This window comes from Talpa occidentalis, unplaced genomic scaffold (genome assembly GCF_014898055.3).
Source record: "Talpa occidentalis isolate TD23 unplaced genomic scaffold, MPIMG_talOcc4v2.1 talOcc4.8, whole genome shotgun sequence".
NCBI classification, from domain to species: Eukaryota; Metazoa; Chordata; class Mammalia; order Eulipotyphla; family Talpidae; genus Talpa; species Talpa occidentalis.
In genome coordinates, this window is record NW_023605194.1 from 100,307,592 (window position 1) to 100,321,242 (window position 13,651).

The following is a 13,651-nucleotide window of genomic DNA, read 5'->3' on the forward strand; positions in this document are numbered from 1 at the left end:
TTGATACTGTGAAAATGGGGATTAAAAAATTGCACTATTTTAAGGATTAACAGAATAGATCTAAGTTAATTAAAGATGAACAGCTGCCTCTTTCAAAATAACTTAAAAAGTTGTTATTTGTTACTATACCACAGAATAAATAGGAAGACCAAATTAAAAAAAAAAGTCACAAAAGTTTATGACCATGAGTGTGTTGCTGCTAATTTATATTTTGCCTCCAACATTTGTTGCATCCTTTACACTTTTATGAAGGCTGCAATAATGTGATCAGAGTTTTGTAATATTGACAAGAGGCTGTGTGAAAGTCATGAATATAAAAAGACTGCTTTGGGACAATGTTAAAGAGAAAGTGATGGCTTTAATAATGTCAAAGACAAAAGGCATTGGACAGGCTCAGTAGCATTTTAAAATATTTATTAAACCCAGTCTGTAATTTTTCATAGGAAAGTTGCTTTAATGACAAAAGAAGGCATAATACGAACAGAACAATCCAGATGCTGCTGTGAGTCAGCACTACTTCAGAGACATTTATATTCTTACCCTCAAGCTTTCTTAGAACCTTTTCTAACAGTTGCAGCTGTGTGAATAATTTGTGGAAAAGCAGTGATAGAATCCTACAAATGAATACAAGATAATAACATCCAGAAAAGGAAAAAAATACCCAGTGTTTAGTTGTTTACATACCAATGACCTGAGGATTCACCTTAAATTTATTTTTGTTTTCAGTTAGAATGGAGTCATTGTTTGGGGTCAGCAGTATCTGCCTCCTGACTCTACAATCAAGCTTTCAAATAGCCCAAGTTAGGCTATTCTCAGACTTTCAGCAAGTGCAGGGAGTTCTAAAGAAATCACAGGATATGCATGTTGAAAGAAGGAAAAAAAAAAAAAAAAGCCAGCATTCAGCATTAGAGAGAGCTACCGTTTTCCATTTTCTCCCAATCTCTAATATTCTACCGGCAAGGTAATTAGATTAGAATCCTATTTGAATCATATTTGGATCCTTCCTTGATTTATTCCTATATAAAAATATATTATGAACATTTCAGAAATATGCCCGTTGACCTTTATTTAGTTTTATGCCTATTTAAACATATTACTAAATGCTTTCTGGTTTCGAACTGATGATGAATTTTACAAATAATTCCATATAGATCCCAACATTTCTGGAAAGAAATCTGTGAGAAAATGTAATGATAGTAATTATGCAGTAGTGTATTTTTCTTATCTACTTTTTTGATATCTAAGTTTAATGTTTTAGTCCTAGAAACACATCTCCATTTCTAAGTTTCTATAAGTAGCTTAAAATTATTAGCTTTATGTATGTATTTCACAAGTCTTCCATATATACTATCTTATTACTTATATGTTATGCTTAAAGGATCAGTAGATAAATTAAATATACTTTTATTAGTGTATTTTAATCACATGATGGTGTTATTTATTTCAATTGGGTGACAGAAGTAACTTATTTTGAGAAGTTGCACCTATTTGAGATTAATTATTAATATTCCTCTGAAATATAAATGCAATGAAAAGTATATTAACTTTTCATTTTAAAATATACTTTTTAAGGATCTCAAATATACCTTAGATGTAGCTGTTATAAATGTCAGAATTTGTTTTCAGATTCCATGTAGTCAAATTCCAGTAGATACTTTCTGTAGGGAATTTTAAGATCAGTATCAAATAAGGCAATTCTCTCCAGAGTTTTGCATTTTTTCCAGAATTTCATTTGATTAATTTCAAAAGCTGAATTCAGCACTCACTCAACATCTTAATATATACATTAGAATATGACAGATAGAGAATAAATTCACTTAGCACTATATACTATACCCAGATGTTGCTCAATAAATAGTGTATGTTGTTACCTTAAAGGATAAACAAGATTTTATACTTTTCTTAATGTTATTCACAAATAAAATTCATGTATTTACATCATCCTGTATCCCTTCCATTTTAAGTGTCTGAAACTGTTTAATCACGTTTTATATAATATATATATATTTCAATAACATGAGGTTGGATAACACATATATATATACACTAAGTTATTTAATGTTTTTATAGATATACATGCAATATTATGTTACTTGACTTTGTTTAATACTATTGCATCAATTAAACCTAACAAGATTGCTTCCTGTGTTACTTCAATGAAATAAGAAACATTATTAGGAAATTTCCTGTACATAGAAACCTTTATGTATCATCTTTTGCTGAAAATATTGGGGACATTATTTAAAGATTGGTGTGATAGTGAACACAAATTGAATTATAAGGTCAACATAGAAGCTCTTGGTGTCTTCAGTTTCTTTTTTTTTTTTATATACTGCCAATAGCAAGGAAAGACAAGTTCATAGAGTGCACTTCCTAACTAAAAATGACTGTAACAAATGGCTTAAAATGTTCTCTGGAGAATTATTGACTTTTTAATTTAGACTGCCATCAATCCTCATTTGTATTTCATAATATATATCCCAGGAAAAATAACCTCCTATTAAATGTGTAGTTTATTGCTTAGGTTAATAGTTGTTATGCCAATCATTTATCCTTTAATTCTATGTGAGTTAGATATTTTCAGGCCATGTCTTGATGCCAATCTACCAAATAAGAAACATTATATATGTGTATTATTATTTTTCCATAGTGTATATTATCTATTGTATAAAAGTTATTAAAGGTATTAAAGTTCAATATGATAAAATGTATTATTCACTGTTTTCCTTTCATTTCAATCACAATTATATCAATAAGGTTGAAAGAGATGGCACTGCAGGTTTCTATTGCACATCTTACTTGAAAACATTCTTTGGAAAGTATCAAGAACAGTATAGGTCACCCAATAATAGCTGCATTTTCAAATATGAATGATGCAGATTTTATTATAATTATTAAATTGATTGATGTGTTTCATTTCAAAGTAATTTTCGAATATATTCTGTTGTCTTGATTTTCCACTTCTCCCAAAATGCTACAGGAATCATTGATCTTTGCTTTGACTTCAAGTTCTGTGACAAGTTATACGTTCTTTTATTGAATATTTATTGGCAGTAATTTTTCATTTCCATCGGTAAAAGCTGTTAAACTTTCCTGTTACTCATCTTTAAAACAACAGAAATATTCTATAGTATCTATGAATAGAATATGAAATATTCTATAGTAAATATTCTATAGTATCTATGAATATATTACTATTTCCACACTAAAAGTGTTGGTGTTAATGGTATTATTTTCTATCATGAGAATACTCATGTCACATAATAAAAAAAGAGACATAAATCAATTCTCATTTTCACTTGTGAGAAAATTGAAGCTAAAGGTGAAAATGAATTGCTATCAAGGCTTACTTAATTAAGTAGAAAGTGGGAATTTATTGACTTGGAAGTAGTTCCATTTGAAATTTCGTGAGCTACTTTCATATTGTTTTCCATACTGACTGTTCTAGTTTATATTACCAACAGTGTACAAGAGTTCCCTTTCACCAAATCCATGGCAGTATGTATTTTCTGTTGTGTTTTTGAAAACAGACATCATAACATATGTGAAGGGATATCTCATTGTGCTTCTGATTTGCATTTCCTGATCTTCCATGATCTTGAGCTCCTTGTCATGTACAGCTTGGCATCCTGTCATTGGAAAAATGGCTTTTTAGGATCTTGGCTCACTTTTTTCTGTTCAGTTGTGAGTTCCTTTGATGTTTTGACTAATATTTCTCTAAGAGATATGTGGTTTATACATATTTTTTTCTGATTCCATAGGTTACCTTTTCAATTTGTTGATAGTTTATTTTGCTGTGAAGAAGAGGTTATTGCCTTTAAGATGCTGAATTGTAACAGTTCATAATATATGTTGGATACTAGTTTCCTATCAAATATAATTTGCAATTTTGTCTATTCTTTCAGTTATATTTACATTACCTTGAATTTGTCCTTAGTATAACAAAAAAATTAATTTTAATGAAATCCAATTTTTTTTTTGCGTGTGATTGGGGATATTATTTAAGAAACAAAAGTCAAATATAAGGCCAAGAAGACTTTATCTGTATTTTTCCTATAAGTTTTATTGTTTTAGCACCTACATTTATTTCTCCAGTTTACTTTGAATTAACTGTTATATATGGTATCAGTAAACTTACAGGTTTATTGCCATACATGTATATATCTAGTCAGACCAGTATCAGTTCTTAAGAAAAACAATTTCTTGATGTCTTTGTTGAAAATGTATTGACCTCCCATATAGGGTTTATTTCTGCACTTCCAACTATATTCTAGAGAGCTGTATCTTTATCGTTATGCCAGTATCCCATTGTTTTGTTTACTCTAGCTTTATAATAAATGTGGAAACCAGGAATATGAGACCTCCAGTGAGAGTTTTTTCATGATTGTTTTGGTTATTTAATGTAATTTTTAATTCCACATGAAACTGAAGGTGGACTCTCTCATTTTTATAAACAAACAAAAAACCCACAGTTGGAATATTCACATGGATTATGTTGTATATATAGAACAATTTTGGAATTTTCTCATTTTACCAATGATTCTCACCAATTCTTACTATCTTAGCAACTAATTCTTTCAATTTGTGAACACATGGTATCTTTCAATTTATGTAGATTTTCTTTAAATTCTTTCAACATATTTTTTAGTGTTTGCATTACAAAATATTTTATTTTGGGGGGATGCAGCTGTTAATGGAATTATCCTAATTTCTTAAAATGCTGTAGTTAAAAAAAAAGAAGAAATTACTTTCTCTCCTATTACTATATTCATTTATTTTACATATATCTAAATTCATAGTCTTAATTTCTTAAACTCTTTTACAATTGTTAGATATTTTAATATTCTTTTTTTTCAATATCTGACAAAGGAGAGCCTCTCTAAAATGATTTCTGTATTTTTTATATGTATCTGTCATACTTGGAGGACATTGTTAATTTCTGAAATAAAATATCCTAAGATATTTCCATGGCAAAGCCTCCAGAATAGCCTTTAGGGCTATTCACTGACTCATGGTACATTGTCATGGATAATAGTTCTTATAAACAAATGTCTATAGAAATATAAAACATCATTATAATATATGATTTATATTTTTACCATATTCCAATTGTTTGTTTTGAAAAATTAAATGGTAAATATGGATTACTTACTTACTTTCTTTTCCATTTCTTTTTTTAGTTCCTCCAGTAATTCGGGTGTATCCTGAAAGCCAGGCTAGAGAACCTGGGGTAACTGCAAGTCTTAGGTGTCATGCAGAGGGCATACCAAACCCTCAGCTTGGCTGGCTGAAGAATGGAATTGATATTACACCAAAGCTGTCCAAACAACTCACGCTTCAAGGTGTTTTTTAATTTGAATTTTTTTCTCTTAAATGAATACATAGACATTTTGTGCTAAAATTTATAATATATTTTATAGTATTTAGAAAAAATAGAAAATGTGTCAGTGACAACAGAATATCATATAAGTGAAAATACATATTTGTACCTGAAAGAACATAAGATTTAAATAGATTCTTTTTATATTTTAATTTTTTAAACAAAGTTTTATCGTGATTATGTGCTTATTTTAGTGATACACAAAGTATTAAACAGTATATATTAAATACTTCCAATGACTTATAACAGATACACTGAAGAGGAAAATTACATCTCCTCATAGAATGCATTTTTGAAGTGACTATTTAAATGCTTAAATTACAAAAAAAATGTATTACAGGTATTAATAATATAGAAATTATTTTTGTGAATATTTGGTAACATTGAAAATTAAAACAGGAAAATAATAAATCCAGTAAAGGGCCTCCCCGGTGGCGCAGTGGTTGAGCGCTGGGTTGCGAAGCTGCCCGCGGCCTCTGTAGCGCCGGTTCGATCCCCGGCTGCTCCCCGGCCACCAGAGGAGGGTCCCACATGGCGCGCAGACCTCTCCTGCCGCCCGCTGCTCCCCTCAGCAGTGTACTTCGGTCCTTCTGCCTGCTCTGCTCCCCGCTCTGGCTCTGGTGAATTCTCTCACCCTCCCGCGCTTCTGACTGTACCCAGTGCATGTATAAACAAAACAAACAAACAAACAAACAAATAAATAAATAAATAAAACATGCCTCTATAAAAAAAAAAAAAATTAAAAAAAAAAAATAAATCCAGTAAATATTTCACATTTATATTACTTTAAATTATAATATGTAAAGTATCCTGCATATTCTAGTAGTCGATTTTGTGTACATAACTAATCAAATATATAGAAAAGGGCCTCCCCGGTGGCGCAGCGGTTGAGCGCTGGGTTGCGAAGCTGCGCGCGGCCTCTGCGGCGCCGGTTCGATCCCCGGCTGCTCCCGGGCCACCAGAGGAGGGTCCCACATGGCGCGCAGACCTCTCCTGCCGCCCGCTGCTCCCCTCAGCAGTGTGCTTCGGTCCTTCTGCCTGCTCTGCTCCCCGCTCTGGCTCTGGTGAATTCTCTCGCCCTTCCGCGCTTCTGACTGTACCCAGTGCTTGTATAAACAAAACAAACAAACAAACCAGCAAACAAATAAATAAAGCATGCCTCTATTAAAAAAAAAAAAAAAAAAAAATATAGAAAATAAGAATTACAAGATGTGGTGAGTGAAAATAAAAAGCATTTTTGTAGTGTCAAATTGTCTACATAATGCCAAAGCAGTTGCATATGTGCTGATTATAATATTGTTGTAAGTGAAAAAAAAATCTGCAAATTTTATTAACATTATCAAGAGGAGCACCTGATATTTGAGGATCTATGTCATGGTGTATATTCCTTTTTTAAAAATTAATATGACATTGCTTTACAATATTATATATGATTTAGAGATATTCAATCACACCTATTCAGATACATGTTACCATAGCATACCCATCACCAAAACACCCATGGTTCTCCACAATAGTCCATTGTGTTCCTTGTTCCATGCTTTTAAGCTCAATCAAGTCATACTTTAGAAATAACTATTTTAGTATTTTAATGTTTTTATTATTTCTACAAGTACAGACTTCTCTCATTATTCTACTTTTACAGTAAATATGTGATCAGTATGCATTTTTTAATTTTTTTTGAAAGATTGACTTATTTTTATAAGGTAAAAAATTTTAAGACAGAGTATTTTGACCTTTGAAACCTAAATCCTGGAAATTTCCATATCAATGTAAATAACCCCAATAAAATTACACCTTACATCTACTGTTTATATTTTGGTACCTGTAATTTATGAAGCAATGAGCACTGATGTGATTAACAGAAATTAAAGATAGATCTAATTAGATTTTGACAATAATTAGATTTTGATCTTGTCATATATTGCCCATTTAATAGCAACAAACCTTATTATATGAACATATTATATATTTGATATATATTTGAAATATATAGTAGGCAAATTTCAGAAGTTGATTATATTCCACACCAAACACCAAAAGAATGAGAGTTCTTATAAAATAGCTATTGTCATTTTTAGCAAGAGAAACTACGTCAAGTTTTGAGAGACTATGACAGATAATAAATCGTGAGTAGGGGATACAAGCTAAGAGATAAATCTGGATACATAGGTATGCGAAATTTCACACTCTATGTATGATTATATATTAACCAGCACTATAGATATTTTATTATCCATTTCTTCATTGTTGATGTTGATCTAGTATTTCTAAGCAATTACCCTCTTTGAAGTGGATGTTGTGACTTTTGGTTAAAAGTCAATTCTGGAAATTTACCATACACTTGCACAGATCATACTATGAGTTTCATATTCCTCATTTGATAATTCAGTATTATTTGGGGAAATTCAGATATGGTCTATGTGAAAGCACTTGCTTTGTGACCAAATGTAGAAAACAGTTAATTATACTTTGGTTTCCCCATTGGTGGGATGAAACTCATTAATCAGGGATTAATTTAAAATATTATTTTACCAAGATTTAAAAGTCTGTTTAATTCGGTTATACACACATTGACTATATTAATTTCCCTAATATAATATAGTTTATTTTAGTAAAATAACTGGCAAAAACTGAAAATCTTTTTAAGACAGAAAAATATTTTTCTTCTCTGTATTCTGACATACAAATCATGTGGCATTATCTTTCTGTCCTTTTCCATAATAATTCCAGATATATTAATATGAATTCAAAAAGTAGACTTGATAAGTATCAATCATATTATACCTGCTCATTTAATTTATTTTCACAATTCCTTTTTCAGATGTATTCTCTCCTATAAATTAATCATATTTTTATTATTTAAAATTTTTGCAAAAGTTTAAAACAAAGTAGATTCTGAATAATAAAAATAACTATATAAATTAAATTACAGTTATTAATATGAAATACTTCTTATGCAATGTGGGAAATAGGAAATGCATATAGAATATTAAGAGTATACTTTTGATATAGAGTATTGAATTCTTTGTAATAGAGTGACAACACAGTTTATGAAACACTTTAATGCTTTTGGAATAATTTGGCATGGCTCCAAATCATGGAAGTAGGAAGGGAAACAGTTTAATTAGGACAAGCTAAGAGAACCATTTGACTGTGTAATCAGAAAGCACTGTACCAAAACTAAAATTGTAGTTTACAAGTTGCATTTGCCTTCTGTTTTCAGCAAATGGCAGTGAAGTTCACATAAGCAATGTGCGCTATGAAGATACAGGAGCGTACACTTGTATCGCAAAGAATGAAGCAGGAGTGGATGAAGACATTTCTTCTCTTTTTGTGGAAGATTCTGCTAGAAAGACCCGTATGTATTGAACACATATACACATATACACACAAACACAATATTTTCTCTATCCACTGTTTGTTGATAGTTTGGGTTGTTTTCATATTTTGACTTTTTTGTGAATAATGCTGCAATGAACATATGAATGCAGATATATTTTTTATCTTGATTTAAATACTTTGGCATATGTACTCAGAAGTGGAATTACAGGGTCATGTGACAATAATATATTTGATTTTTGAAGAATTTCCATAGTAGTTTCCATACAAGCTCTAAGAAAGGTTTTGCATATTCTCTCCAACATTTTATCTTTTGTTATTTTGATAACAGCCCTCCTAACAGGTATGTGATGGCATTGTATTGTGTTTTTGATTCGCATCCCTGATATTTAGTTATGTAGTGTACCTTTTAATATACCTATTGACTATTTTTATGTCTTCTTTGTAAAAATCTCTTCAAATTCTTTGGACTTCTTTAAATGTGATTATTTAATATTTTCCCCTGCATTATTGGATTTTCAAAAATATATATTGGTAATTAAATGCATTTCAAATTCATGGGTGAAACTATAGGATTTTTTTCCCATTCCATAGGATGTCTTATCATTTATGGATTATTTCTTTTGATGTGTAGAAGCTTTTTAGTTTGATATAGTCTAACTCGTAAATTTTTATTTTGTTGCCTATGCTTTTGAGAAAATTTATGAGCTAATATCTCTGATGAACATGCGTGCAAATTCTTCAACAAAATATTTGCAAAATAATTTAATTGTGTATTAAAGTGATCATACTCCATGATTATGTAGGGTTAGCCTTGGGACGCAAGGATGGTTCAAGTACACGATCATTTTGATTTTCATTTTAACAAACTAAAGGATAAAATTCTCTTGATCATACAGTAGATGCAAATAAATGTTTTACAAACTGTTTTATGATTTAGAAAAGCTCTTTTAACAACACTCTTATATGATTTAAAATGCTCAACAAATTGGGCCTAGATACTATGTACCTCAACATAATAAAGCCATATATGACCAGCCACAGCTAATGCTAAAAGCGATGGTTAAAAAAAAAGATAATCTTTTCCTCTTAGATCAGAAACATAACAAAATGCCTACTCTCACCATTCTATCTAACATAATATTGTGTATCCTAGTCATCAATTATAAATAAAATGGATCCAAATTAGAAAGAAGTAAATGTGTCTCTGTTTGCAGAAGACATAATCTTATATATACAAAATTCAAAGATACTATAAAAAGTTATTAGCTATACATATATTCAATAAATTTGCAGGATTAATAATCAATGCACAAAAATCTGTTGTATTTCTGTTAGTGGACAGGACCCCCAAACTTGCCTGCTCTATATGGGCCCTGCTATCTACTGCATACAATCAAATCATATTCTTAGTGTGTAAGACCTCTAATAGGAAAGTACTTTAATAGAATTAGTGTACATGGAAAGAGAAAAGGAGAAAGAATAATAGTTTACAATAAAACACCCAACCTTACCCATAGTCTTGCGAGTAAATGCCTAGCCAAATAGGGTTGACCTGAGGGGAGACTGCTGGAGCCCAAAAGCTTGTCACAAGTCTAAGGCACCTTCTGGTGGGGATGTCTATTTATTTTATATCCAAATATAAAATATAGCTATTTCTTTTCACATTTTAAAAATGACTCAACTGATTAGAATATACATTTTTTACTTAAATATAGAAAACAAAATATCAAAATATTTTAAACAAAGGACACAATTTTTATAGAATCCACATTTGTCACAGAATCAGAGCAAGTTGTATACTATTTCCCCCTTGCATTGATCTATTCATATTCTTATATTTCAAAAATTCTTCTAAAATGTGCTTTGCTTTTGTTTTCATTTTGAAAGATGCAGAGAATAAAACTGTTGAATTCCATGTGATAGCAAAAAATGGGAAAAATTTACAACTTTTGGACTAAATGACACAACACAGACTTACTTTGTTTAGCTACAGCTTCAGTGTAATCATCTAGCTATTTCCTACATAATGGAACACTCATAGTACTATCAATCAGTTTTTTTCTTACACCACATTTCCCAGCAATTTATACTCTTGGGAGAACAATTCATGCAAAATGGCACATGGCTAAGGAGTTTATGTTTTCCTTATTCCCTAGTCTTTGAATTGGAAAATCTTGAGTTACAGTGCCCAACTTTGGCAACAAACACACTGGAAGTTTTCTCATGTAACAAATTGAACTACAAAAATGTGCTTTAAAAATAATATGTTGGGGCCTCCCCATTGGCACAGCGGTTGAGCGCTGGGTTGCGAAGCTGCCCGCAGCCTCTGCAGCGCTGGTTCGATCCCCGGCTGCTCCCCGGCACTGGAGGAGGGTCCCACATGGCGAGCAGACCTCTCCTGCCGCCCACTGCTCCCCTCAGCAGTGTACTTCGGCCCTTCTGCCTGCTCTGCTCCCCGCTCTGGCTCTGGTGAATTCTCTCACCCTCCCACGCTTCTGACTGTACCCAGTGCTTGTATAAATAAGTAAAATAAATAAATAAATAAATAAAAATAAATCTTTAAAAAAAAAAATAAATAATACGTTGTACAGTTACATTAAGAAAAGGGTTTGGTAACTAAGATTTACTGGAGTGGTATACAGGGGAGGATTTAAATGCAAGGCAGAATAGAAATGGGTAGCAAGAGGTTGTGTGATGCTATCACAAAGATGATGATTGAAAACATGTGAGTTTTAGGTAGAGGTAGAAGGCTATTCATTTGAAAATGTCTTGCACATAGCAATAAACACTTGATAGATTTCCATTCCAAGAGAAGTGAATTCCCAGATGATAATAACTCATCTCCAGGATTAAGGTAGATGAAAAGCAGTGTGAATGTGGGCTGTTATTGAATTTTTAAGCTATTGGCAGCATAGAGTGCCAAGCACAGATTATATCATATGTGGCTAGGGGTTTAGTAGAAAATATGATTAATCCAAAATCTTGCAAATATATTGCAATAATGTATGAATATGTTATGGTATATACACACACACACACACACTATAATTATATATACCATATATACATATATACTATAGTATACTGTATACTATATAGTATATAGTATATACCATATAGTGTATGGTATATATATACTATAACATATTCACATATATAGTACATATTCACATATATATTATATATAATATATAGTGTATATATATAATTCTAATGTATTCTAATGTATAATTATACTATAATGTATTATAATTATAATGTATATATAATTCTAATTGTTGCAATAGCCCAATATTTCCAAATGTAATATTACCTATGACAGTGGTAATAAGTACATGAAAAGTTATATATATATATATATATATGCAACAATTCTTAAATTAGAATTAACTTCTGTAAATTTATAATGGTTGACTATTACAACCTAAAATTAAATAATTTTTTTTAAAAAATGGGTTAAATTCTACAACTAGGTTATTTGAATAAACAATTATGTAAATATATGATTGTACAAATTAATAACCATTATAACATATACAATATGTATAATTCACAAAACACAAATATAGACATACAGCAATATGTAGCCGCTTGACCCTAAATATTTAAAATGTTATTTAAATCCTTCAGAAATATTTCCTATTTATTTACTTAGGATAAATTTTATTTTATTTCATTTTTATTTTTTATTGAAGTGACATTAAATTTAATATTATGTGTTTCAGGTGGTAGAGATTAGAGATAGATAGAGATAGATCTCATTAGAGATCATATCTGTATATAACTATCAAATTATCACTTAAAATTCAAATATCTCCTTCATGACACCAATTGGTCCCTTTTTCCTGATTTCCAATCCTCCCCACCCCCCGCCTCCTTTCTGGTAACCATGATTTTGGTCATATAGCCCAACAGTTATTTTTTGCTTTATTTAGTTCATTTATTTTTTTTCGATGTTTTTCTGTTTTAGAGAACATGTTTCTCTGTTTTTGTTTTTTTTTTTTTCATTCTACATATGAATGAAACCATGTAGTGCTTGTCTTTCTCCTTCTGACTAATTTAATTTAGAGTAATACCCTCTAGGTCAACCAGTGCTGTGGCAAATGCAAAAATTAATCATTTCAATAGTTGACTAGTAATCCAATTATTTAAAAGGTATGACCTGTTTTATTATTTTTTAATTGAAGTGACATTGCATTGTTATATTACATAACTTCAGTTTTACATTGTTAGAAATTAACATATATACATTTTACAAGTAGAGGAAAATTTCTTGAGCAGGTTAAAACGTAATTGATGAATATATAAAGACAGTTTGAATATGACCTAGCAAACTTTGCAAATAAACTAATATGACATAGCAAACAATGTTTGAATATAACATAGCAGACTTTGAAATTATACATTCTGGTAATGAAGAATAATTAATAAACCTCTCTACTCTTCATTTTTTTCCTGTATCTAAAGAATGGCAACAATACTTCAAGAGGTTAGTTGTATAACTTAAAGATATCACTTACATATGATCTTATTTAATCTACAGAGATTATAATGGTTATATTAATAAGAAAATAGCAGTCCTTTGGCAGATTTAATATAAAATATAATAGTTATCAATTAATAGTTGATTTTACGAACAATAATTGTGAGATAGGTGCACAAATAAGAGATAATGATCATTATTAGGAATAGGGGAAATCTATAATTAAAGATAAACATAGCTGGTACAATATTTTATTCCTGGTCATTATATGATGAATCTATAAACAGAACCAAATAAAGCAAACATTTTGGGGGAAAATGAATTAACAAATGAAAAACTCTATTAATTTTTTTAACATTCACTAAATATTACTCAATAGTATATTTAGTATAGCCTTTAAAGTCTATACTAAAAACATTTTAGAATAAACACTTCTATATATT

General features: G+C 30.4%; 1 protein-coding gene across 5 annotated transcripts in view; it reads left to right on the forward strand.

The window, feature by feature from the left end:
- FSTL5 (follistatin like 5) overlaps positions 1-13,651 on the forward strand; it is a 558,421-nt gene that overhangs the window by 457,892 nt on the left and 86,878 nt on the right. For all 5 annotated transcript variants that reach the window (XM_054690351.1, XM_054690350.1, XM_054690353.1 and 2 more), the window contains exons 9-10: positions 5,181-5,342; positions 8,607-8,741. In XM_054690351.1, coding sequence (XP_054546326.1) covers positions 5,181-5,342; positions 8,607-8,741 — 297 coding nt within the window. The remainder of the gene's footprint in view (positions 1-5,180; positions 5,343-8,606; positions 8,742-13,651) is intronic.